At 33.1% G+C, this 24,961-nt stretch overlaps 5 protein-coding genes across 7 annotated transcripts; 1 reads left to right on the top strand and 4 right to left on the bottom strand.

Moving 5' to 3' along the window:
• Positions 1–207: 207 nt before the first annotated feature.
• LOC111518133 (uncharacterized) lies at positions 208–8,951 on the bottom strand. Of its 3 annotated transcripts, none has more exons than XM_074179591.1 (6): positions 8,649–8,951; positions 8,377–8,581; positions 7,723–8,034; positions 4,178–4,436; positions 3,259–3,561; positions 208–950 (listed from the first exon to the last, which is right to left on the bottom strand). In XM_074179591.1, the coding sequence occupies exons 2-6, from the start codon at positions 8,545–8,547 to the stop codon at positions 757–759; spliced, it is 1,239 nt and encodes a 412-aa protein (XP_074035692.1). In that variant the 5' UTR covers positions 8,548–8,581; positions 8,649–8,951; the 3' UTR covers positions 208–756. The 3 variants fall into 3 exon arrangements, with proteins under 3 accessions (XP_074035692.1, XP_023030255.2, XP_023030256.2); XM_023174487.2 differs by having other exon boundaries at positions 8,641–8,950; XM_023174488.2 differs by lacking the exon at positions 8,649–8,951 and having other exon boundaries at positions 7,723–7,999; positions 8,377–8,553.
• Positions 7,228–9,666, top strand: LOC111518135 (uncharacterized). The gene is made up of 2 exons (XM_023174490.2): positions 7,228–7,682; positions 9,233–9,666. Exons 1-2 carry the CDS (start codon positions 7,442–7,444, stop codon positions 9,598–9,600), a joined length of 609 nt encoding a protein of 202 aa, XP_023030258.2. The 5' UTR covers positions 7,228–7,441; the 3' UTR covers positions 9,601–9,666.
• LOC111518131 (zinc finger X-chromosomal protein) lies at positions 9,545–16,576 on the bottom strand. The gene is given in 4 exon segments (XM_074179595.1): positions 9,545–13,352; positions 13,355–13,384; positions 13,387–13,426; positions 16,022–16,576. Coding segments are annotated over 4 exon segments (837 nt in total). The 3' UTR covers positions 9,545–13,140.
• A 17-nt stretch (positions 16,577–16,593) lies between these two features.
• LOC141484605 (uncharacterized) lies at positions 16,594–17,678 on the bottom strand. The gene has a single exon (XM_074179592.1). It carries the CDS (start codon positions 17,314–17,316, stop codon positions 16,594–16,596), a length of 723 nt encoding a protein of 240 aa, XP_074035693.1. The 5' UTR covers positions 17,317–17,678.
• A 1,400-nt stretch (positions 17,679–19,078) lies between these two features.
• On the bottom strand, positions 19,079–22,369 carry LOC111518137 (uncharacterized). The gene is made up of 4 exons (XM_023174491.2): positions 22,147–22,369; positions 21,605–22,030; positions 20,781–20,944; positions 19,079–19,582 (listed from the first exon to the last, which is right to left on the bottom strand). The coding sequence occupies exons 1-4, from the start codon at positions 22,324–22,326 to the stop codon at positions 19,186–19,188; spliced, it is 1,167 nt and encodes a 388-aa protein (XP_023030259.2). The 5' UTR covers positions 22,327–22,369; the 3' UTR covers positions 19,079–19,185.
• Between the last annotated feature and the right edge of the window lie 2,592 nt (positions 22,370–24,961).

Genomic DNA, 24,961 nt, shown 5'->3' with positions numbered 1-24,961 from the left:
CGGACTCCCTTGTTGCTGGTATGAGTGATATTTTCTGAAGTCAAAGCATCTTACGGCTACACTCTTATGCCAATTATTTGGATTACATAAATCATCTTTCAGTCTGAAATCAGCACCCAGCGTTGTATTGTGGTAATTCTTTGAGATACTTCAGGATCAGAGACCATAATTGGAAAATATGTCAGTTACCTATTAAATAAATGAAACTTTTTCAAAAAGACTTTATTGACAGAGTAATTTTACTAACAGGAATGAATATAATTGTCTTTCACATATACTCATTAGCAATCATGTCTGGAATAGCAGAAGTAACTCTAACCCCGTGTGAAGTTTGGTCAGCAGACCCAGCTTCCTACCTCTTTTATTCCTAAGATTAAAACAAGATGGATACTGATTCATTTTCATTACGGGCAGATTTACCCTTGCCGGGGCTGGTTCTTTTCTTGTAACTTCCAGGTTATGAAAGCGGCACAATCAACCATTGAAATGATTATGGAGGCGCTTGTAAAGTGGAACATTGTCGGGTGGATCTCTTGTGTCCCGGATCTTAATTTTGCTTTGTTTGTTCAAGTTCATGAATCTTCTACTGATCAATCAACTGTAGTTGTATTGGGTTTCTATTTACCTTTAGAGCTGCTCTTGTTTATTTTCCATTTCTAGGACGGCTCACTACATCTTTGTTTTTTCGATATTTAAAATCTTCCCTGCTGATGCAGTAGTTCAATTGTACCTCAACAAGACTCACACATACATACTTCATCCATACGAGTTTTCTGATGGAAAGAGTGCGTAGGTGTGATCCAACAGGTGGACATGGATTTTTTCATGATGCCTTAGATCTTCTTTTTGTCGGCAACGTTCTCGGCATGCTCTACACTGATAAATCTTACTAACCTGTACTTTCTCGTGAGCAACGTCACTTTTTATATCAGGCTGATGCACTCCAAAATCTGAAATAACAAAAGAATGTTTATTCAATGAAATTTTGGAGTTGAAGGTAGGATGATTCTGCAACATTATATGGCTGACAGACTGCGAAAAGCCATAATGCTCCTCGTGTGGCTCGGGGAGTTATTAACATTGCTTACCCAAGACACGAGGCTAATGACCAAGCAGTCGATGCTGTTGACACCCAAGAAAGACAAAAAACTTGGGCCATGATTAACGCAAATGGAGATATTCAACACGTAGTTTTATTAACAACAAATATACGCTGTTTACAACTCGACATAGATATTTTTAGTGTTTATAGTCGTAGAAGAGGGGATCAATCTTGAGCCTTTATTGTTTATGCTATTTGTGAATGATAAGTTATTTCAAAAGGTGTTTCTGTAGCTTCATATCTCAATAAATATTTAGTCTTCTGTGTACTAGTATATACTGATGGATACAGAGTTTTGTACTTTATACAAATTTTAATTTTTTGCCTCTCTTCAGCATATGATGTAAAGGGATTTTCGGACAATTTTTCTCTACAAATTCCAATTGAACCAATGCGCTGCCAAAACAGACCAAAAAATGAACCAGGAATGGGGAATGACAAAAATCAAGTAGTTTTCATAAAAGAGCTCTAAAACAACGCATTTTAAACTTATCATTTCAACCATTTTCTTTAAAAAATTATTTGAATACTTGAAAAAGAGGAATGAAATAAGGGATTCGTTTTCATTTCACCATTTGGCAACATCAGTTATAGCTAATAAAGGACAATGAATCTGTTACCTGTATGAGACAAACAAAGATGACTTATTTCAGAGGCGTGCTGTTCTGTTCCGAGTTCTGAGACATTTTGTGACATATGACATTTTGTGCACCTAACCTATCTTCCTCTATATAAATAAATAACAAACAACTGTTGTTTATGTGGCTTGTGGAGATGGTATTGAACTATAATTTATATTTTGCTTCAATTGTTGATTTATAAAGATAATTTTTCTTTTTTAAAGTAGAATATCTAGGTACGTATAAATTATTTCAACTTGATATAGGCGCTGTTGCCAATATGTGAATTAGAAACAAATCCCTTTAAAAATTAAAACCCAACATTTGAAACATCAATTTGAATACTTTTCAAAGTGAATTTGAAAAATTCATGAATTCAACTCAACTTTATTTTGTTCAAACTTGCATTTGCTGTAATAACCCAAATTGAGGAACATTCCCCATTGTAAACATACACCTTTATTCTTCTCTCTGAATTGTTTTCACATTGTTTGATAGTTTTCTTATTTGTAGGGTATAGGAAAGTCTTCACTCTCGTCTCCGCATTGATACATTCATTTTGTTATTTCATCCAATGATATTTTAAACAGCTCCATTCAATAATGAGTTCTGATTTCTCTGGAATAGTAATATGTGCAATATTTTCGCATTGCCAACCTCTGACAATTTTCTAGAAGTGAATTTGAACCATAATTTATACAATGGTGTATTGGATGACATAAGTGCTACTCTCACACAGAGGGTGGCCACAGAAGTACCCGGCCTGGCCTAGAGATGGCAGTAGGTGTTGGAAAAATGTGACTATATTGGAAAGTACACAATTTATCAAGCATATGTTTTAAGTTTCAACACGCGTTGTTTAATATTTGTTTGGCAACGATGAGTGAATTTGAGAAACTCATAAAATAAACTCAACTTTATTTTGTTCAAACTTGCATTTGCTATAAAGATGAGCACCGAACTGGCTACCTACAGTAATCCTGGACGATGATTTGGGTACCCTACAGGAGACTGGCCCATCACAACGATGCGTGGGATGTAGGAAGAACTGGGCGTCAGCTCCCATGCGGTTTTTGATGGTTAAAAAGGTATTGGAAAGGTCATTGAGCTCGAAAAGTTGGTGCCCCACTACGATAGACAGAAATTGTCACGTTTTGAGAACTTCTTTGCTTTTGCCCAACCAAAACGCACCTTTTTTTGATTGGATCGTTACATGTTATGAAAAGTTGATCCTGTATAGGACAACAGGAGATGTTCAGGACAGTGGCTGGACACTGATCCCCCAGGCACATGAAAAATTTCAAACAATGAAATTTTTTACTTCAAATCACAATTTTAAAATGAACAAAATGACTTCAACTATCCTAAAATTGTACAGGATGAACATAATCTAACTTTTACTTAACTTGGTACTCTACATTTCGAAACATTTCCAACATTCAACTGTACCTTTACGAGATATGGATATACCTATGAAAATTATAATAAATTCACTTACTCTATTCTCAAAAAAAAGAGATAACTCTGTACCCTCACCTTGTATTGAAGAGTCTTCAATGTTCCATGCGGTTTCATCTTCTTCTAGAGTTATACAGTCACGCTCAGCAATTTTATGTTCAGTTAATTCTTTCTCGCTACTGAAAACCATTTCACAACTTTCACAAGGAAATAATTGTTCGCTATCATTCGGTTCGTCTTTAACACTTTCAAGTTTAATATGTTCATGATGTATATCAAGTTCTTCACATTTGTGACTATGTAGAGAACTAGGAAGGCATTCTAGTTTTATTTTTTCAGGGAGATCTTGTTGAGTATTTTCTAATGATTCTACTTTTACACCTGAAAAATAAAATACACCATGAAATTTAAGTAAAAATTCACTGCTTTAATTTTATTTAAAAAAATCAGATTAGTAAGATTTTCAACAAAATGAAACATTAAAATACTGCGATCGGTTATTTTGACTGAAACATCACAGCACATGACATCACGATTAGGTCAACTCCGCTGTTAATACTCTCATTCACTGTGTTTTGTTGTGAATACTACAGATTACGCATTTGAATTTATTTTTTATTATGTAACGTGTGATTTATCGACTCCACTCTACTATAACAATGGAACCTAGATTTGTTAATGCAAATAACTCAAATTTGGCCAGAATTGATATATTAATGTTTTACTCGTCTGAGTTTAGAAACGTGCAAACTTCCTTGTAAGTGAATTTTGTATTTATCTTTACTCCAGGTTATTTTTACAATAAACTTGTCTTTCTACTGAACTGTAAAAATATTTTGTTATGTGCAATGTTATAAGTATGAATACAAATAGGAGATTACTAGGTCACAGAAAAATCCATGTAGTTTTTAGTGTATCAACAATGTAGCTATGTAATAAGACTGAGAATAAAATTAACTTTTTCAATGCTATATTCTAATAAGTTAATAATATATACCTGAACTACCCGATGCAATTTCTTCAAAACCCGATTGTTCTGTAACTATACATTTTTCTTCAAATTCCTTTTCACACTCTTCAAGAATCATCACTTTTCGTTTCTTAGCTATATAGGGTCGCTCTGTTGTATCAGATATTCGTGGTTTCTTGTCTGGTTGGCATGTAAATTTATGGGGCATACATCCTGGTTTCATACGAACTTGTGATACTGACCCCATCACATGATACTCCATATAATTCTCCATATCATTTGGCAACTGCAAATAGAAACGTAAACAATTAAAACTGATATTAAGAATTATAGCCCAGACGATAACAAACATAACCTCAATAAATTAGTTATTCCATAGCCTCAATATTTCAACTATTTCACGTCTAACAAATGTTTCAAGTTTAAGGCCCATCAATATATGATAACATACTCACATCAAAGTGGTCTTCACAGAAATAAAGTGGCGAATTCGTGACAACGTCGTTAGGGTTTCGCCGCGCGAGCTTTAACCATTTATGTCTTATACTTTTCTTGTTTGGAACATGTACAAACACTTTGTTGGATGTTTTTATTGATGTGTTTTTACACTGCGGTACTGCACACCACTTATAAACTTTGGAATTCATTTTCATCTCACGAATTAATTTAACGTTTGTTTACTCTCTTTGTTATGCATAGACAAAATGACATGTTTACCTAAGCGTGACGTCAGAGTCGACGTCATGAGACCTGCCAGCTGTTTTCGCGCACTATTGAAAAAATATTACATAAATGGCTTTAAACTTCGTTAAAATTGAGTGTGATACGAATAAAAATTACATTGAAGTGATATCATACTGAGGAACTGCACACCACTTGTAAACTTTCGATTTCATAATTATCTCACTAATTAGCTCCTTTAGTATACCGTTAACAAACATAAACATACCATATAAGGTGTGTTTTGGCACTAATTTTATTCTGGTTTGCTCTAACGACGAAATATTGTAACAAATATTTGGCAATGCTGTAACCGTGGAAGTCAAACTTTCATAACCTTCATTTTATACTTTAGTAAACAATGTAATACAATCCAGATTTTCGACAGTTGTGTTCTCTTTTTGGAATAATTGTCCTACTTCCAATTGTTGATTGTAATAATCATCCATGAAAAAGATTCAGAAGGAATCTAGCTCTTTTGCGAAATAATACTTACATCAAAATGATCTTCACAGCAATACATATATTTTGTTCTTGTATACGGTCTGCTGCTGGCGACACACCATTTCACTCTGAGGTCTTCTTTTGAAGGGACCATTATGAACAGTTTGTTTATATTTTGTTCACTGTTGTTTGAGCAAGATGGAACAAAACACTTCTTTACAGCCACTGCCATGAGAAAACACAAGACAACTTTGAACTGACGTTTGTAAATAATAGATACATTTAAGCCAAATAAATGAAGGATTGAGATATTAATTTTGAGGTTAAAAGGAATAGCAAAGCATAGAACGTACTGTAATTTTTGGGCGACGTTGCCAAGTTTATCGATTTATTGGAATTCATAGAATATTTGATTACCATGCGCATTATACACTATATAAATACGCATTAATCATTGCTGATAAAACTTACTTGGCTGAACATGAAAGACTGGTTATGTGGTAGAGAGACATACGTCTTCAATGATGTATACCGCAGCCGTAGACGAAACGTCAGGCATAATGCGTTTAAAACATTACAATTACTTTTTATCTTGTGAAATTCTTTAAGAAGACGTCTTAAATATATCGGTTGGAGACATATTTGAGATGATTTGCAAAGATATCGAAGGTGTGTTTAAAAAATATCTTAGAGATGTTTTTCAAAGATAACATAAAGATATTATTTGTAACAAATGATTTCTTTAAGACACCTTTGAGATATATCTTTCCGGAAATAGAAGACATCCTGAAGATGTTTTTGACATCTCGAAGAGAACTTCTTTGTGATATCTTCGTGAATATGGGTATTATCGGGTTGACTGAAAAAACCGACGGGGTTTTTGGTGGAAAAAAATTCCGATTATGAGGTATATAAATTCAACTCATTTCTCTAACACCAAGAAGAAAATTGATTTATGACAATGTCTCTTCTAGCTACAAGCTGTTGCCTTATTCTGATCAGATATCGTTATCTTTGTGTCGTCAGCAAACATACAGTTACATAAACATGGTCTAAATATGGTTTAAAGTCGTTTACATACAGAGGAAAACTACAGGGCCTAGAAGTGAACCCTGAGATATACCTAGTTTTACAGCCTGTTCATGTGAGACAGGATTATTACAAGTTACTAACAGCGTTCTATCTGTCATATGACTATATCCAATTTATTACTTGGCTGAAAATACCAGAAGCTACAGTTAGTTTTCTTTTATATCGATTTTTTAATCTTCCTGTATGAACAAAACTGGAAATCATTACATAAAATAATTTTGTGAATATAGAGTTATTTCCAGATTTATTGAATGTGGCCAAGAGGGAAATATGCTTTTACCTGTTGAATTTCAACGAATAAATTTTAAAACTATCACTTCGATCAGAAGAAGCGAATTTTCAGGCCTACCTCTTAGATGAGCAGACACAAATTCGCCATTATCAGTGAATCTCGTTATTACAAACTTGTGGTAAAGGTTTTGGCTTTCTACTTCTCCATCTTCATACAAAAAAATGTGGGAATTTCCAAAGAAAGGAGAAAAGCAATCAATTTCAAAATAAACTTTTCACAACAATATGTAGATCATGCAAACCCTTTTAAAACTTATATTTTACTAGTCGTCGATTCATGTTCAAAAATAAAGAGCTTCATACATGTGTTGACTTGAATCTTCTTGAATTGAAAAGAGAGAGAATAAATCCAAGAACTTCGCCGCAAGAAAACCTCTATATTCTTTGATAAAAGTTTCCCAGTTAGTTGAATTACACAATAAACAAAATAAAAAAATCAAACTCGTTTCAAGTGAGGGCTATGGAAAACTTTCTATTCACCCTGTATATAAAACAGATGATCTTCACGTGCCTACTCACACAAAAAAAAATCGTGCCAAGAAACATACCTGCTGAAATTTTTTCATCTATTTGGCAAATGATTAATGCAAGTTCAATGCCAGCAGAATTTAAAAATAGTTCTGCAAACTAATTTAAAAACCAATTTTTGAGTTCGGACGTCATCTGATTACATCTCATTTACAGTCGAGTCGGACAGCTCTCAAGATCAAACTATTGACTTCAACTTTTTATTGTTTGATAATTATGCTGGATAAAGTATTTAAGAACGAAGTATTGAAATTATATCAGGCAGAAAATTGGAGGGAATTGCTGAAATTGAACGAAAATTCCGACCTGTCGTGTGCTGTAAAGTTGTTGTGGGTGTGGCCAAGTGAAGAGAACTTGAGGTTTATTAAAAAAATAGTCGAGGATTCTGGTTGTAAAGGGATCACTTCTATAGGATGTGGTTGTGGACTTTTGGAATGGATTATTAGCAAATCCACAGGTGATTTTTTTTAAATTAATAATAATTTTTGATTACTTACTTTATATGACGAACTAGAATTGTGTGTGGGAGATATATCTGATTTCAAGGGGCTAGCATCGTAATCCTTTAAATATGACAGTTCCTCAATTTTTGGTGGAGGAGACATTTGGGTAGCTGAAGTGGAAGAACTTTTCAGGGATACCTCTATTGAAGGAGGAATTTTCATGGACGATGAAGTAGGAAGAAAGTTTAACGGTGTACTTGACACTTGAGGTTCTATGTTTTTATGAGGCACCACATTTTCTCTCAGTTTGAGTACTGTTCCTTCAACAAATCTGAAACACATCCAGTTCCGAGTATCTTCTGGTAACTGAAAAAAAAAAAGTTTCATATGGGGCTATTCAAATTCCGGTCCATAAGATCTGTAAGAGATGGTAGTCTACAAACCAATTTCAACTTTTTTTAGTTCCAGTAATGTACGGGAAAAAATATGAATTTCTATTTGCTTGTCTACCTTCTTTCTTTGCAGAGATTTTGATAATTAGATTTAGTATGCAAAATATGATATTTATAAATACATTATGAAAGGTGTCACTCCCGACCTAAAATTTTCAATAGCAAACAACCTGATATCTTTGGTATCTCTCATAGTATTCTAAAATGAGTAATTGCCCACTTATCTAACATATACTCATACAGAAGAAATACTTACATGAAAGTGATCTTCACAACAATAATAAGCATGACCTTTTGAAGTGGATCCGTATCCAACAGCAGAAAACCATATATTCCTTTTAGCTGTGTTTTTTGGAACACTGAAAAACTTTTTATCTACTATGGATGAACGGTTTTTACAAGTAGGAACAAAACATATTTTAACCATGATGTCTAAAAATATAATGCAGTCCAAAAATCAACTGAAAAAAAATACTGTCAGTACGAAATACCCATTCAATAGAATTGATAAGACACTTACAGGAATACAATTTCATTAACTTTTTAATCAGGACACATTCTTGACGATAAAATTTGAAATTCATGCAAATGGAACGCTAATATAAGTTGTTTTATTCCTACTAATGTTATCAGCAATTTCAAAATTTTCTTTTAGAAAGTGAGGTTAGGTTTCCCCTTTTCCAGCCACTAGAGCCAAGTTTCAACTGTCTCAAAACACTCCTCTCTACTTTCATTGATAAACTCTTGTTACGTCATACATATCACAAAAAAATATTGAATGAAATTGAGAATGAAAAAGATAATCTTCATTTGCTCCAGTGCTTCTTCAGAACCACAGAATACTGATTGTAAACTTGTTTCTGTAGTCTGTGTTCAGAACTTTTACTAATCAAATATTTTTTACCAAAACCACAGTACCCGTAAAATGGCAACACTGCTAATGGTTTCTCTCTTCCGAAACCGATCTTATTGGTTGGCGAAATGGCGGTTTATTTGAATGTTTGGTTCCTTCAATATACTGTTGAGAAACAATTTGCAGTCATATGAAAATAAATATCATCATTCATGAGCATTTTTCAGGTCAGTTTTGTAGCGTTTATGAAATATTTCAGGACTTCACGTTATCGGCTACGAGATAAACCGTGAATGGTGGACTAGCAAATACTCAAATCCCCAATTCATAAAGCTACAGTACTGCGAGAAAATACAAGAGGGTATGTTCAACTCAAGCCACGCCTTGCTGTTCTGTTACTTCAACAACAAAGTAGCTTTCCAGGACTACATTCGAGCGTATAAAGGAAATTTGGTGCTCATAATCGGTCCCGGAAATGGCAAAGGACGACATACGGATCCAGAACCGTTCGACCCAGATTTCGGCAGTTCAAGGTGGACGTTGAAGGATTATAATGAAGTGAAAGACAGTAAAGATTTCATAGCTGTATATACAAGATGTATAAAAGACAGTATTATGTACAAATAAATATTTTTGTTTTGAAAATTACAATAATTTCAATGTTACATATTTACAAATATATTAAAAAATGTATCTTTACTCAATTATTACTTTCAAATCTTCTAATATTGAATCTAATATTTCATTTTGATCTATCATCAAGAGAATGATAAATTTTAATCAGAATTCAATAAAATACACATCAACTCTAATTTTTTAGGAATCGTCAGTTACTTCAATTACTTGTTACTGTATTTTGTCAAGAAAATTCCAACACTTCTCAAATTGCACATAGAATAAATGTTGAAACACATATAAAAATTGCTGACCAAAAAAATATTCATTGAATGCAACAGAAAACATTTTTTCCGCAGAACATTTCATATTTCATTTAGGAAGAACAAACTAATTGAAGTGAATCCGATCTTATGTTTGAAAAATATATATTTAGCGTGTCTTCCTGTTTTCCTTCATTCAAGAAAATGTTTTTGATTTACTGAACTCATTCAGAGCTATGAATTTGTTTTATTGCAAGAAACTTATACAGAAAGCTTTATTATTTCAAATTATCGTGCAAACTTTGTCAAAATCTGGAAATGAAGGATCCATTCGAGATGAAAAGTTCTATAGATAGTATGAGATTGAAATGAATTTATTGAAGGCCATTTTTTCCAGAAAAATATAATATTTCCTTTGAAAAAATGCATTTAGCATGTTCTGATCCCAAGTTTTTTATATAATTCAAGGAAATTTCTTCAATTTACTGAACTTTTTTAGAATTATATGTTGCTATATTGCAACAAACTTATACTGAAGGTTCCATTATTTCAAATTATCTCGCGAATTTTCTCAAAGTCTGGAAATAAAGGATCCATTTAAGAATAAATTCATTAAAGACAGTTTTTTCCAGAAAAATGTAATATTCATTGAAGACAGATTCTTCCAGAAAAATGTAATATTTATTTCAAAAAAATCCATGTAGCATGTCCTGATCCCAAGTTTTTCTTAATTTGAGGAAATGTTTTTAATTTGCTGTACTTATTCAAAGTTACAAGTTCGCAATATTGCAATACACTTATATTGAAAGTTCTATTATTTCTAATTATCTTGCAAATTTCATCAAAAGTCTGGAAATAAAGGATTCATTCAAGAATAAGTTCATTGAAGACAGATTCTTCCAGAAAAATGTAATATTTATTTCAAAAAAATCCATGTAGTATGTCCTGATCCCAAGTTTTTTTTAATTTGAGGAAATGTCTTTAATTTGCTGTACTTATTCAAAGATATAAGTTTGCTATATTGCAATACACTTATATTGAAAGTTCTATTATTTCTAATTATCTTGCAAATTTCGTCAAAAGTCTAGAAATAAAGGATTCATTCAAGAATGAATTCATTGAAGACAGTTTCTTCCAGAAAAATGTAATATTTAATTCAAAAAAATCCATGTAGCATGACCTGATCCCAAGTTTTTTATAATTTAAGAAAACGTCTTTAATTTGCTGTACTTATTCAAAGTTATAAGTTCGCTATATTGCAATATACTTACATTGAAAGTTCTATTATTTCTAATTATCTTGCAAATTTCGTCAAAAGTCTAGAAATAAAGGATTCATTCAAGAATGAATTCATTGAACAGTTTCTTCCAGAAAAATATAATATTTCCTTCACAAAAATCCATATAGAATGTCCTGATCCCAAGTTTTTTCTTAATTTGAGAAAATGTCTTTAATTTGCTGTACTTATTCAAAGTTATAAGTTCGCTATATTGCAATACACTTATATTGAAAGTTCTATTATTTCTAATTATCTTGCGAATTTCATCAAAAGTCTGGAAATAAAGGATCCATTCAAGAATAAAATCATTGAAGACAGATTTTTCCAGAAAAATGTAATATTTATTTCAAAAAAATCCATGTAGCATGTCCTGATCCCAAGTTTTTCTTAATTTGAGGAAATGTCTTTAATTTGCTGTACTTATTCAAAGATATAAGTTCGCTATATTGCAATACACTTATATTGAAAGTTCTATTATTTCTAATTATCTTGCGAATTTCGTCAAAAGTCTAGAAATAAAGGATTCATTCAAAAATGAATTCATTGAAGACAGTTTCTTCCAGAAAAATATAATATTTCCTTCACAAAAATCCATATAGAATGTCCTGATCCCAAGTTTTTTATAATTTGAGGAAATGTCTTTAATTTGCTGTACTTATTCAAAGTTATAAGTTGGCTATATTGCAATACACTTATATTGAAAGTTCTATTATTTCTAATTATCTTGCGAATTTCGTCAAAAGTCTGGAAATAAAGGATCTATTCAAGAATAAATTCATTGAAGACAGTTTCTTCCAGAAAAATATAATATTTCCTTCACAAAAATCCATATAGAATGTCCTGATCCCAAGTTTTTTATAATTTGAGGAAATGTCTTTAATTTGCTGAACTTATTTAGAGTTATAAGTTCGCTATATTGCAATACACGTATATTGAAAGTTCTATTATTTCTAATTATCTTGCGAATTTCATCAAAAGTCTGGAAAAAGGATCCATTCAAGAATAAATTCATTGAAGACAGATTCTTCCAGAAAAATGTAATATTCATTTCAAAAAAATCCATGTAGCATGTCCTGATCCCAAGTTTTTCTTAATTTGAGGAAATGTCTTTAATTTGCTGTACTTATTCAAAGTTATAAGTTGGCTATATTGCAATACACTTATATTGAAAGTTCTATTATTTCTAATTATCTTGCGAATTTCGTCAAAAGTCTGGAAATAAAGGATCTATTCAAGAATAAATTCATTGAAGACAGTTTCTTCCAGAAAAATATAATATTTCCTTCACAAAAATCCATATAGAATGTCCTGATCCCAAGTTTTTTATAATTTGAGGAAATGTCTTTAATTTGCTGAACTTATTTAGAGTTATAAGTTCGCTATATTGCAATACACTTATATTGAAAGCTCTATTATTTCTAATTATCTTGCGAATTTCGTCAAAAGTCTGGAAATAAAGGATCTATCCAAGAATAAATTCATTGAAGACAGTTTCTTCCAGAAAAATATAATATTTCCTTCACAAAAATCCATATAGAATGTCCTGATCCCAAGTTTTTTATAATTTGAGGAAATGTCTTTAATTTGCTGAACTTATTTAGAGTTATAAGTTCGCTATATTGCAATACACTTATATTGAAAGTTCTATTATTTCTAATTATCTTGCGAATTTCGTCAAAATCTGGAAATAAAGGATCCATTCAATAATACATTCATTGAAGACAGTTTCATTCACACAAAAATGAGATCTTTTCTCTGAAAAATATCTATCCGGTATGTCCAGATCCCAAGTTTTTTTATAATTCAACTGAACGCATTCAGAGTTATAATTTAGCATCATGTAACAATACACTCCGTCGTCTTCAAAAAACATTACCTGAAATTCTCTTGTGAATTACGTCAAAAACTCGATACCAAACAAAAAACCTCTCAATATTCTGTGACACACCTCCTCCGAATTATCTTCAACACAGATGATATATCTTCCTAAGATCTCGGCCCATTAACCTGCTAATCCTCCTGCGGAGTCGTCTTGTGCACCGTAATCATGTGCGAGACGTACATCTCTTTATTGACAGATTTGAATTGACATTCGTGGCACGTGAACATGAGGTCCTTCTCCATACCGGGGTGCTTCGTCTTGAGGTGAGTCTTGTACGTGCTGCTCTGGATACATGCATACGAGCAGTAGCTACATTTGTATGGCTTGTGACCAGTATGCGGAGGTTGTGTCGACGCAGCGAGTTGTGGTCGAAGTAGTGTAGGAACAGTTGTTGCAAGAGAAAGGTTTTTTCGCCTGAAAATGACAAATGTTGTGGATGATTGTTTAAAAACTGACACAAATAGAGAGGAGTACACAAATAGAGAAGAGAAACACCACTAGAGAAAGATAAGGAATTTATCTGTAGAAAAGAGAAACACCATTAGAGAAAGATAAGGAATTTATCTGTGGAAAGAGAAACACCACTAGAGAAAGATAAGGAATTTATCTGTAGAGAAGAGAAACACCACTAGAGAAAGATAAGGAATTTATCTGTAGAGAAGAAGAGAAACACCACTAGAGAAAGATAAGGAATTTATCTGTAGAGAAGAGAAACACTACTAGAGAAAGATAAAGAATTTATCTGTACATTTCTTGTAGAATTCAGTTTTTTGTAGATAGGCAGTACCTTGGCTCTTTCAAATACATCAAAAAATGTTACTTCAACTGAGCTGCTGTATATTATTTGGTTATTGGACCAATAGTAGCTGAGATGCACTTCATCAAATGGAACTGAGGAATATGGACTTGAGTGATTCCAATGTTATTTATTCCAACATCATCAACAATATCACTGAACAAGTTGAACTTATTTTACCCTCAGAATCATTAACACCACATTAAAACCAATTACCTTGATATGATTATGGGGTATGGGGAAGGTCCACAGATACATCTAGAGGCTTTATAATCCAGAAAGAGTTTATCAGAATGATATTTGATCTTGACTGTGCAGATATTTTGATACTCACATCTACTCATCTATACAAACTATTGATATATCTATTGATATTGATATATCTATTGATCTTCCATCTCCAATAAACACTCAGGTCACAGCACAAAAGATCGCCTTCATAATCAGAAACAATTTTTGAAAATGTTTAAACAGATGTTTAAAATCACTTGATTCAAACATTTTATTCCTTAGATTATATTAATCCTGATAAGATACCACCCTTTTTGGTAAAAGATTGCATTGGTGTATTGGTCTATCCCTTACCGACACTTTTCAATCTTGCAGTTAAAAATAATAATTTTCCTGAATTATGGACGATATCACGAGTTTGTCCCATTTTTAAGTCTGAAGATCCATCTGATATTCGGAAATAAACGTTCTATCTCAATCCTATCGAACTTTGCTACACTTCTCGAAATTGTCATCTACAATCACGTACATTCCTCAGTTCGTAACATCATTTCTCAGCAACAACATGGATTTATGTCAAACAGATCCAACATAACAAATTTGTATTGACTCAAAATGTTGGTGATGTCTTAGATAATCGTGGTCAAGTTGATGTGATATATACTGATTTTGTTGAAGCATTTGACCGACTTGATTACATGAACGTTCTACAAAAACTCCAACAATTTGGTTTCCATAACTCAGCAGTACTTTTCATTAAATCCTATTTACTTCAACGCGACCAGTTTGTATCTTATAATGGCTATAATTCTTTTTATTACAATCCTTCATCTGGAGTACCTCAGGGGTCGAATCTCGGACCACTTCTGCTTTTATTATTTATTAATGGCCTCAGTAATTATGTCGATTGTAATAAGTTATTTTTTGCAGATGATTTGAAAATATATTTACCTGTCGAAACTTTCGAAGACTGTAATACATTGCAACGACAATTAGAAAATATACAGACTTGGTGTGAAATTATCAAACTATATCTCAACGCATATCAAGTAGTGTCTTTTAGTAGGAAAATGTCAGTCATCGAGTACAATTATCGAGTAGATATCATATCAGTGTCACGAAGTAACTGAATTAAAGTTCTTGGTGTATATTTTTTTATCAAAATTTGTCTTTTTCCAACCACAAAGTTCAACGTCGTTTCCTAAACTTTATTTACTTCAAATCCTATGGTATCTATCCTGATAGAGGTATTAATCTTACCATAACATTCAATATCGAAAGTCTTGAATTAAGCAGAAAACTTGCTGGAATAATTTTTTTGTATAAATTACTGCACAACAATGTGGATGCTATGGAGGTGTTATCTTTTATAAATTTCTGTGTGCCTCATTTTAGAACTAGAAGTATAAAAACTTTTTACAGCCAACTGGCCAGAACCAATTTGTCACCTATCTTTAGCATTTGCAATAATTTCAATTTAACTTCAAATTTGTGTAATATCAATTTGATTCCCTAGAATATATTTTCGAAACTGCATCTCAGTATTTCATGGAGAATTTTTAATTTCCTGGTATAGTTTTTTTTTTTAATTTTATATTATTATATTATAATTTTGTTAATCATCTTCTCAAATTGTAACTTTGTAATTATAAGGATCAATATTACTTTTTTTTAACCTACTTAGTTGACCCTGTAAATGGTTTTTAACTGTTGGGTTAAAGGCTATTATTATTACTATTATCAATGACCCTGGCTGTTATGTAATTAGCTTTTAATATGACTAATTAACTTATAATTAGCTTCTCATATGTTTAATTCCATATATTTCATCTCATAAATGTAAACTGAAAGTATTGTTTTCGCACCTTGTTTGACGTGCCTAATGCTGTTGTAAACACAATCTAAGAAGATTAATAGAGTATCTATCTATCTATCTATCTATCTATCTAATACTTGATACTTTTCATATTTTTTGGCTTCACCTAATACCTACCCGTATGTTGCCGAATATGCATTTTCAAAGAACTTCTTGAAGATCCCTTGTACCCACAGAAACTACACAGATAGGGCTTTATCTTCTTGTGGACCACATCTTTGTGGGTCCTCAACTGCCTGCGGTCCACGAAAACTTTGGTACACTCATCGCACGGGTGCATCAACCTCTCCGCTTTATCCTTGTGTGTCAACTTGTGATTCCTCAGCTGTTTGTTGTTCTTGAAAGCCTTATTGCACACGTTACACAGGAAGTTCTTGGCATCGCTATGTATGAGTTTGTGTACGTTGTTCAACTTGGCTTGGCTGTAGGTTTTGTAATCGCACTTGTCGCACGAGTAAAGGTCCATGTCGATCTTGTGGAGTCGCCACAAGTGCGACGCCAGAGGCTTCCAGACAGAAAACTGCTCCCCACAGTCTTTGCATGAGAATCCATCGCTGACGTGGCAAGCCATATGGTAATTAATTTTCTCTTCCCCCCAAAGGCGAACCTTACAATTTGGGAAAATACATCTACTTCTGTTTTTCTGGTCAATATATTTCATAACCGCGTCCGGTTGGTTTAAAGTGTTAATATCTGGCAAGTAAATGTCGTCGAGATTTTCAGCCCCCTTTCAATACCGTCAGCCTCGAAAGAACTGGTGCTCTGAGGTTCAAGGGCCTTTTTGACAATCTCAGCGATACGATTCTGTTCCTTCAGTTGGTCTTCCTTCTCTTTCGTCTTCGATTTTTGCGAATAATATATCACAGCTTGGATGATTTGACTTAAGTCGGAGTTTGCTACTCCGTGGTCGTGGATCAAGTGCGACCTCAGTGAAATTTTATGGTAGAAAATATTGGGACATGCTGGGCACTTCAGTTCTGGTAGTTTAACAGATGTGTTGTTTATATGGGCGTTTTCTAAGTGCTCGGCGATTTTGGTGTCTTCGGTACATAAAAACGGGCACATGTTACACACGAAATAGAGCATGTCTTCGTAGTCATCCTTTTTCCTTTTCGTATAATCACTTTGTAGACGTTTAGCGTTGCCACTTTCATTTAAAACAATGTAGTTGTCATGCAGGCTCAGTGGATTCTCGGCTGTATGTTTGAAATCCGTCGAAGGGAGAATAATCAGATCCAAGTTCTGATTATTTGTTTCAGATCCTGACTGTTCTAAGTTTTCGAGTATTGAAGACACCTGAGAACTGCCTATAACTGGCAAGCATTCTACAGTTTCTGCAGATAATAATTCTGCACTCTGTAACCAGATTGGATCTTCTGAAGGAGAATGTTCGTTCTTCATTTTGAAATAATATCAGAAAGTACCAGTTTAAAAAAATATATTTTTTTCTTCATGCCATATTTGAATTTTAAATCCTTTCAGTTCCTCCTGTCTATGTCTATTATTCCGGTACCTGATAATTATTGGTTTGTTTTATATAATTCACTTCATGAATTATAAAGAGAATAAAACCTCATTCATACATTAAAAATTGTTCATTTCATATCATCATTCAATCCCACTTCAACTATTTTAGGCTACGTATAGTATGTATTCATTCTTTAATATAGGAATTATAGTCTATTGTCGTCTATATTAGAACCAAGTCAAGTCAAACAGTGAAACGAGAACAGAGTCCTATCAAATAGTTATAATTTTCTTGTGCTTAACATTTCCGAAAGAATTTTATTTTTAATATTCATAAGTTTTTTCAATTTATTAATATAAAATACCATTTCGGAAATGATAAACGTATTTTTTCATGTTGGCAATTCTGTATTTTTGTCTACCTATGTCAACTGACAATGTCAGTTTGTATTATCCACTTTTTGTAGTTTTCTTTGCATCATATTCATGTCTCATTAAGTTTTCGTAACATTTAGTTGAAGTAACGTCATAGAATACCTTACAGAAGGGACACACATCTGGCAGGCAACACTTTTATATTGAGTGGTCAAGTTTCTGTGACCTACAATCTGTGTTCGAGGTGTTATGTTAATGTCATTTTTAGCGGTAAATTCATATTATTTGAAACTTATCATATATATATTTTGGTTGCAGTCGAAGAATTATTACGATGTCATATCAGCAGGTTGTTAGGCCAACATTTCAACCAAACTAGCTTAATTTTACCATGTGCAAGTTCACTAACGACTCAATAAAATTTTTAGGTTGACAGTAACTACCTCGAGATTCTCAGTTCATGGTTCCTGTTCCGTGCTGAATGTCTCTTCTGTAAGTTATTCTGTGGTAACGTACAACTGACTAGTGTCAATGACAGATACACAGAGAAACCAACACCCAGGAGGGTTTGGGTCCAACTCAGATCCACTTCAGTGTGTGCTCCACCTGTAGTAGCAACATGATCCTGGAACTCCTGGCTGGGTAGCCCTGGCAGCTGAAGCCATTAATGGAAAAAGAAGAGAAACCACTGGAGAGCAGAATTCACGAACAAATTAACTCTTAGAGACAGCAATCAACTGCTTGTCCATATCACAGCACTCGAAAATATGTGACTAGACTGTTGATAATTCCAACAATGAACAGTTATATAAATGGAAAATAATTTGAACAAATAATATATTGTAGAATTCATTGAAAGTATAATAGTCGTAATTTCTAATATTTTTAACCTAATTTAGCTGACCGCCACTAATCTGATATTAATATGAATATACCAGTTCCATAATCGAGTTAAACCAAGCTGAACATGTGACTTTGTCTTTACTGAATAAAAAACAAATTCATATAAATACGGCGGACAGTTAAAAAGCAAAACTCTTGGAGAATAGTTTTTCCTTCAAGTCGGATGCTATCTTAACCGCTGTTTTTGAACAGTGTTCACTAGTATATAACGTGTTTATTTTCAAGTGATCAGTATCGAGAATACCTTTAACATTGAATCTCTTTGAATTACAGAAAGGAAGTAGAGAAAAAATATATCAGTGAGGGCGTTAGCGTTTATAACACCTCATTTAATAAAAATAGCACATAACTGTCAATAGAACTCCCGACAGACTCATTCGAACAATCATAAAGTAACTCATACATACAAAAATAGTAATCCGTCTTAAAACAATGTACTTTATTTAGACACAAAAAGTCATCAAGTAAATATAAAACATATCAAATAAATTAACTTAAATAAAACATCCTCACACCAACACCTCACTAGGAAGCCGCCCGATGCGTTTTGAGGTGCCTCACAAGATGGGCCTTCTGCGAAAACCTCTTATTACAGTACTCGCAAAGGTAAGCCTTCACCCCGGTATGTACCAGCATGTGCTGGTACAGCTGCCCCTTAGTGGAAAACGCTTTTCCGCACTGGTCGCAGTGGTAATTCTTCTCTCCCGTATGTATTTTGGTGTGGGTGTTCAGATTACTCGAGCTGGCGAACCTCTTGGGGCAATACGTACAACCGTAGGGCCTTTCCGATGTGTGGATGGCAATGGTATGCTTCGTCAGCTGTTGCGCGGTTGCGAAAGCTTTGCTACAAGCTGCGCACACGTGGTTTTTCTCGCCGGTATGTGTGCGCATGTGAGTGTGGAGGTGACCACCGTTTATGAACCTATCGGACAAAAAAATCGAATCCTGAATAGGGAAGTTCATGTGGTGATAGTTTTGTTAAATGATAAAAATGATGAGCCTTTATTTTCCAAACACATACAATCAAATACGCCGAAGATCACATAGTATCATGCACTGGGATGCATAATTGCTTTTTTTTACCCAATAATGCAGGAACGAAATTATCTTAACATGCAGTCTACACAATCACTAGAAGAGATGATGTAAAAAAAAGCAAATAAAAATTGATCAATAAGTAAAGGAATGATTAGTTTCATAAAAAAAATCGGTTGTAATATTTATCCACTCATCTCCAACTTATGAAATTAAACAATAAATACTTAGCCACAAAAACGTAATGGCATAGTTTATGTGAATAATACAATTCACTTTTTGAAAACATTAAACATGACAAAACAAAACGACAATAAGTTGCTTAGTAGCCTCAAGGGATAAGGCCATAAGCAGTTAAAAAAAGAAGAATGGCCACTGCTCATGAAGATATGTGGCCAATATGAACGCAAAACTAGAAAACACCATTCCTTTCAATTTATTGTTCTTTTCCACTCTATTGGAAAACAGTTGACACTATTCTAGCACAAGGTGGTGGTGTAAAACTCAAGGAAAACAAAGAAAATCCCAAAATGATGTTAACATTTGAATTTCAAGAAATATTACGATTATATTAACAAAATATATTTTAAAATATCTGTTGGAAAGAATTATTTCTGAGAAGAAATAATCCACCATTTGAAAGATAATAGTAGATTGCTTGTCAAAGGCAAAGCAGTTCTCTGTATAAATCATGTGATATTTCTGTGACATAGAGGACCTGATAAAGAGAAATGTGTATATTTTCATTATCTATAACTATACTTTTAGATTTATTACATGTTTTGTGATAATTTATAGACCCAAAATTGTCTTTAAGTTTGAATTTAGTTTCTACAATGTAAATTCTAATACTATGGGACTTCAATAGTCCCATAGTATTAGAAACTGGATAATTTCACCAGATAAAACAACACAAGGAATATATGAATTTTATGACTAACTTTCTTTATGGCAATAATGTTTTCCTTGAGTTTGAATAGTTGAGATTGAGTCATCCACTCTGTGGTCCTCCTGAATACATGAGCATCAATGACTTCTCAAATAATTCCCATTCTTGAAATAAATGAGTTTTTAATGTGAATTACCTTTTTTCGCAGAGATGGCAAACATAAGGACGTTCTCCTGTATGAATACGGATATGATGGACGAGGCCTGGTTTGGTTCGAAATATTTTGTTGCAGGTATCACACTGATGCCGTTTGAATTTTTTCTTAGTGTCATCTGTACCAATCAGAATCATGTCTTCCAACTGAAAAATGTCAGAATTAGATTGTCTCGTTCAATATAATACATGCTATTGAAGATGCTATTGTATAGCAAAACAAGTGTCAAGATTTTAAAAACTTTCGGTGGAAAATCTAACATTAAAGTGCGCTTCTTGAATCCGTTAAAGCTGTTGTTAATGATCTGATATTTGAAGGATCTTATATACTAATTGGGAGTCGATAAAGTAGCTCAAAAAATTTAAAATAATATACATGCAATAACAAATTAAAACAGTATTAACATATAAATAGGTCTGTAAATATAAACGATGTGTAAGATGATAATGATGGTTAAATATTAGTGATTGTATCTTAAAAGAATAAGAAAGTTACAATAGTAACTTGAGGAGTATGGCAGTAGCGATCTAACAACTATGGCATCAAGTTTTATAACTGCAAGACATTCGAGTATTTTGGTCTAAAGTGAGACATCCTTAGAAAAGATAAAAGTTATTCTGGAAGATGTTACTACCGATTCCATAGTTCAAACTGCTGTAGGTGGATGAAAGATTTTAAAATCCAAAGGGGGGTGTCCTAATGAAAATCTATATCAATAAGACAATGAAAACTTGATTTGTAACGTTTCGGAAGGATAGACTTAGTATTACAAACTTTGAGAGCTATTTTTGTATTTGTAAACAAACCTTCAGTTCCTTCAAATCCTGAGATTTACTGTCAGCCATCTCCGATTTCAAATCCATCAAACTATTTCTACTAAAATCATATAACGATGACCCGGCATCTGTTTGCATGCTTTGCAGAATTTCTTGTTCTGTAGAGTTCAATTCAGCTGCATTCACTCCTTCCAAACGAATCCCTTCTTGGGGCTTGTCCAGTATAATATTTGTCCCACCATCATTGTTTTCAGTGAACGTGTTTTGAGAGAAGTCCTTCTTGAGTTCTACAAAGCCTGTTAGGTCAGGTGTAGAAGGCAAATGGTGAAAGTTGTCGAAGCACTGTCGTAGTTTTGCATCTGAGCTTTCGCATTGTGTTTTAAATTGAAATGCAATGTTTAGCTTCGATATACATTTTTGGCAAATGTATGGGGGTAAGCCGTCACCTTGTAGAACCTGAAATCAGGCATCACACCTAATTGGACAGATATAGTTGAAAATTAGAAATAGTTGTCGAACCGTAGTTATAAATGAGGCAGGGTATTTCATGGAAAATGGTGCAAATGTGTTACCTGGACAGCTGCACATGCCATGATCAAAATTGAGAAATGAGGGGGTTTGATTGGATCGAAAATGGGCATGAGTTTTGGCCCCTTTTCCAGACATATTCTGCAAATATTATTTACGTTCACAGTTAAATAACAGTGTAATAAATCGGATTGTGGCAAAGTGTTTCTATTATATGTCGCCATTTTTTGTTTATTTGTAACTGAATGTCAACATACATTTGTCGCTGTCAATTCTTCTTCGATTTTAATCCAACTCGACTTTCACTCGGGATTTGTTCTTGACAGACACCTCAGAGTAAAAAAACATAAACACTCGTTTATGGAGGGCCTGAAGATAGTGGCGTGACAAATTGGCATTTAATGCATCAATTAATAAATAATTGCGTCACCAACACAATAGTGGATTTTGATCCGTCTACTGCGCCGTAAGGACAGCAAAGACCAAACTATCTAAATTCAAAATGCTTACTATGAAAGAATTAAGAACAATCATATCTAGTTTAGATAACAAATGCAATGCTGATATTATCAACAATAGAGTTCTTAAGAGTATTTTTGAAGCTGTAGGTCATGTTATATTGAATTTTGTAAATACATCTTTGAAAAATGGTCAATTTTCTGAAAAGCTCAAATTAAGTACTATAGTTCCAGTACCTAAGGTTACAAATACTAATGAAGTCTGCAATTTCCGCCCAATAAACACTTTACCACCACTTGAAAAAGTATTAGAACTAGCTGTATATAACCAATTCAGTACATATATTGAAAATAACAATTTATTAATGGAATATCAATCAGGATTCAGATCAAAGCATTCATGTGAATCTGCCCTCCAACTTACTCTGTCCAAATGGAAACTATTAATTGACGAAAATAAATTTATAGTGGCAGTATTTTTAGACTTCAAAAGAGCTTTTGAAACAATCGACATTTCAATCCTTCTCTCTAAATTAGAATACTATGGTATTTCTGGCAATGTATTACAATGGTTTAAAAGTTACTTAGTCAATAGATCCCAATGTACGAAAGTCAACAATGTATTTTCGAGTGAAAGAAATATTAATACTGGAGTACCGCAAGGTAGTGTATTAGGTCCCCTACTCTTCATACTATACCTAAATGATATTAACTATATTCCAGACTGTGAATTCATAAATTTGTTTGCAGACGATACACTACTCGCAGCAAGTGATGTTAATTTAGATAATGCTATTCGCAAACTAAATATGAGCTTACTTAATATTACAGTCTTTCTGAACAGAAATAAACTTAAATTAAATGTTAACAAAACGAAAGCCATGATATTAACAACTCCATTTAAATATAATTCAATTGATAAGAATACAATCAATATTAATATATATGGTGAATCTATTGATATTGTTGAAGAATATAAATATCTGGGTTTCATAGTTGATAACAATTTGAATCTGAAAAAACACTTTCAATACATCTACAACAAAATTTCTAAAAAAATGTTTTTCTTTACAAGGATAAGTCGTCAACTAACATTTCAATCCAACTTAACAGTTTACCGATCAATAATTCAACCGCATTTTGATTACTGTGCCAGTTTACTTTTTCTGCTTGACGGAAACTGCATATCAATGCTACAAAAACTACAAAACAGAGGTATGCGAATACTGTTAAAGTGCAACAAATATACTCCTATTGCAACAATGATTGACGCGTTGAACTGGTTGACAATAAAAGACAGATTATACTATTTTTCAATGATTTTCATCTTTAAAATACTTACTGGTCAAATAGCACCTTATTTCAATGAATTTATCAGTTTCAACCATCAAATTCATAACTATCCTACAAGAGGTAGCAGTGACCTGTGGGTTTCAAGAACTAGTCTCTCAAGAACAATGAACTCGTTATTTCATAAGGGATTATTGAATTATAATAAACTTCCTATCAACATTAAAAAAAGCAATTCACTCCAACAATTTAAACACTCCCTTATGGAATATATACGATCACAGAATTATTAGATTAAGATCTGCATCTATTGTTTTCTTTTCATTATCCATTTTCCCACTAGTACATTTTCTTATTTTCGCATGTTATATCTAATACTATATCTAACATCTAATAATATTATATATTTCGTCTAGAATTTTATTTAATATTCACAATCATATTACCATTTGTATATTAGGATGTCTATTTTGAATAAAGATTATTATTATATTATTAAAAAAATAGAAGAAAAAAAAGTGGATTTTTAATAAACTTCTATGGCCGGGTCATGAGTAGAGAAAACAAGATGTGGCTGGTTGAGTCAATAGCTGCTGAACATGTTTGCCGCAGTAGTTGGTACAACAAGTTTCGTTCGACCAGAGCCAACCAGCCCGGATTTTGTTTTCTCTATTATTCCTGATGAGCAGTAGGTCATTTCTAATGAAGAATGAATATAACATCTTCGGCCACGTCATTGTGTCATGGCTCTCTGTAAGCGACTCGATTTCTATATGCCTCACCTCTCTCGTCTATAAACTAGACATTGAAGGATAGACATAGTCTATACAACACTTAGTAGATAGATAGCTATGATGCCTCTAAATATGTTATTGCTCTGAGAAAGACCTTACAGTAAAGACACGCCTGAAGAATCCATTGTATGACGAAACACGTGTTACGTATTTGTTTTTTGAATACGTCATGGATTTTCATCAAGTATCGGCCGATTCCATCAAAAATAGGTATGAAATATACTTTACGACGTATTTCCATACCTACCAAATAATAATAAAAACATTCATAAAAATCAAATATACCGTTTTAGACGAGTGCTGATATCGTGATACGA

Source organism: Leptinotarsa decemlineata, unplaced genomic scaffold (assembly GCF_025532065.1).
Source record: "Leptinotarsa decemlineata unplaced genomic scaffold, Ldec_3_MD MMD2_tig00026282_RagTag_RagTag, whole genome shotgun sequence".
Taxonomy (NCBI): Eukaryota; Metazoa; Arthropoda; class Insecta; order Coleoptera; family Chrysomelidae; genus Leptinotarsa; species Leptinotarsa decemlineata.
This window is presented reverse-complemented; position numbering and strand designations above follow the sequence as displayed.

Excerpts from the sequence above, each read along its gene's own strand:
- LOC111518137 (XM_023174491.2), bottom strand. The coding sequence starts at position 22,326 with ATGGCGACATATAATAGAAACACTTTGCCACAATCCGATTTATTACAC. Across the intron at positions 20,945-21,604 it reads AGGATTTGAAGGAACTGAAG|TTGGAAGACATGATTCTGAT; the intron begins GTTTGTTTACAA and ends GACATTTTTCAG. Across the intron at positions 19,583-20,780 it reads TGCCATCTCTGCGAAAAAAG|GTTCATAAACGGTGGTCACC; the intron begins GTAATTCACATT and ends TTTGTCCGATAG.
- LOC111518135 (XM_023174490.2), top strand. The coding sequence starts at position 7,442 with ATGCTGGATAAAGTATTTAAGAACGAAGTATTGAAATTATATCAGGCA. Across the intron at positions 7,683-9,232 it reads GATTATTAGCAAATCCACAG|GACTTCACGTTATCGGCTAC; the intron begins GTGATTTTTTTT and ends GAAATATTTCAG.
- LOC141484605 (XM_074179592.1), bottom strand. The coding sequence starts at position 17,316 with ATGAAGAACGAACATTCTCCTTCAGAAGATCCAATCTGGTTACAGAGT.
- LOC111518133 (XM_074179591.1), bottom strand. The coding sequence starts at position 8,547 with ATGGTTAAAATATGTTTTGTTCCTACTTGTAAAAACCGTTCATCCATA. Across the intron at positions 8,035-8,376 it reads GTTGTGAAGATCACTTTCAT|TTACCAGAAGATACTCGGAA; the intron begins GTAAGTATTTCT and ends TTTTTTTTTCAG. Across the intron at positions 951-3,258 it reads TGAAGACTCTTCAATACAAG|ATTTTGGAGTGCATCAGCCT; the intron begins GTGAGGGTACAG and ends TTGTTATTTCAG.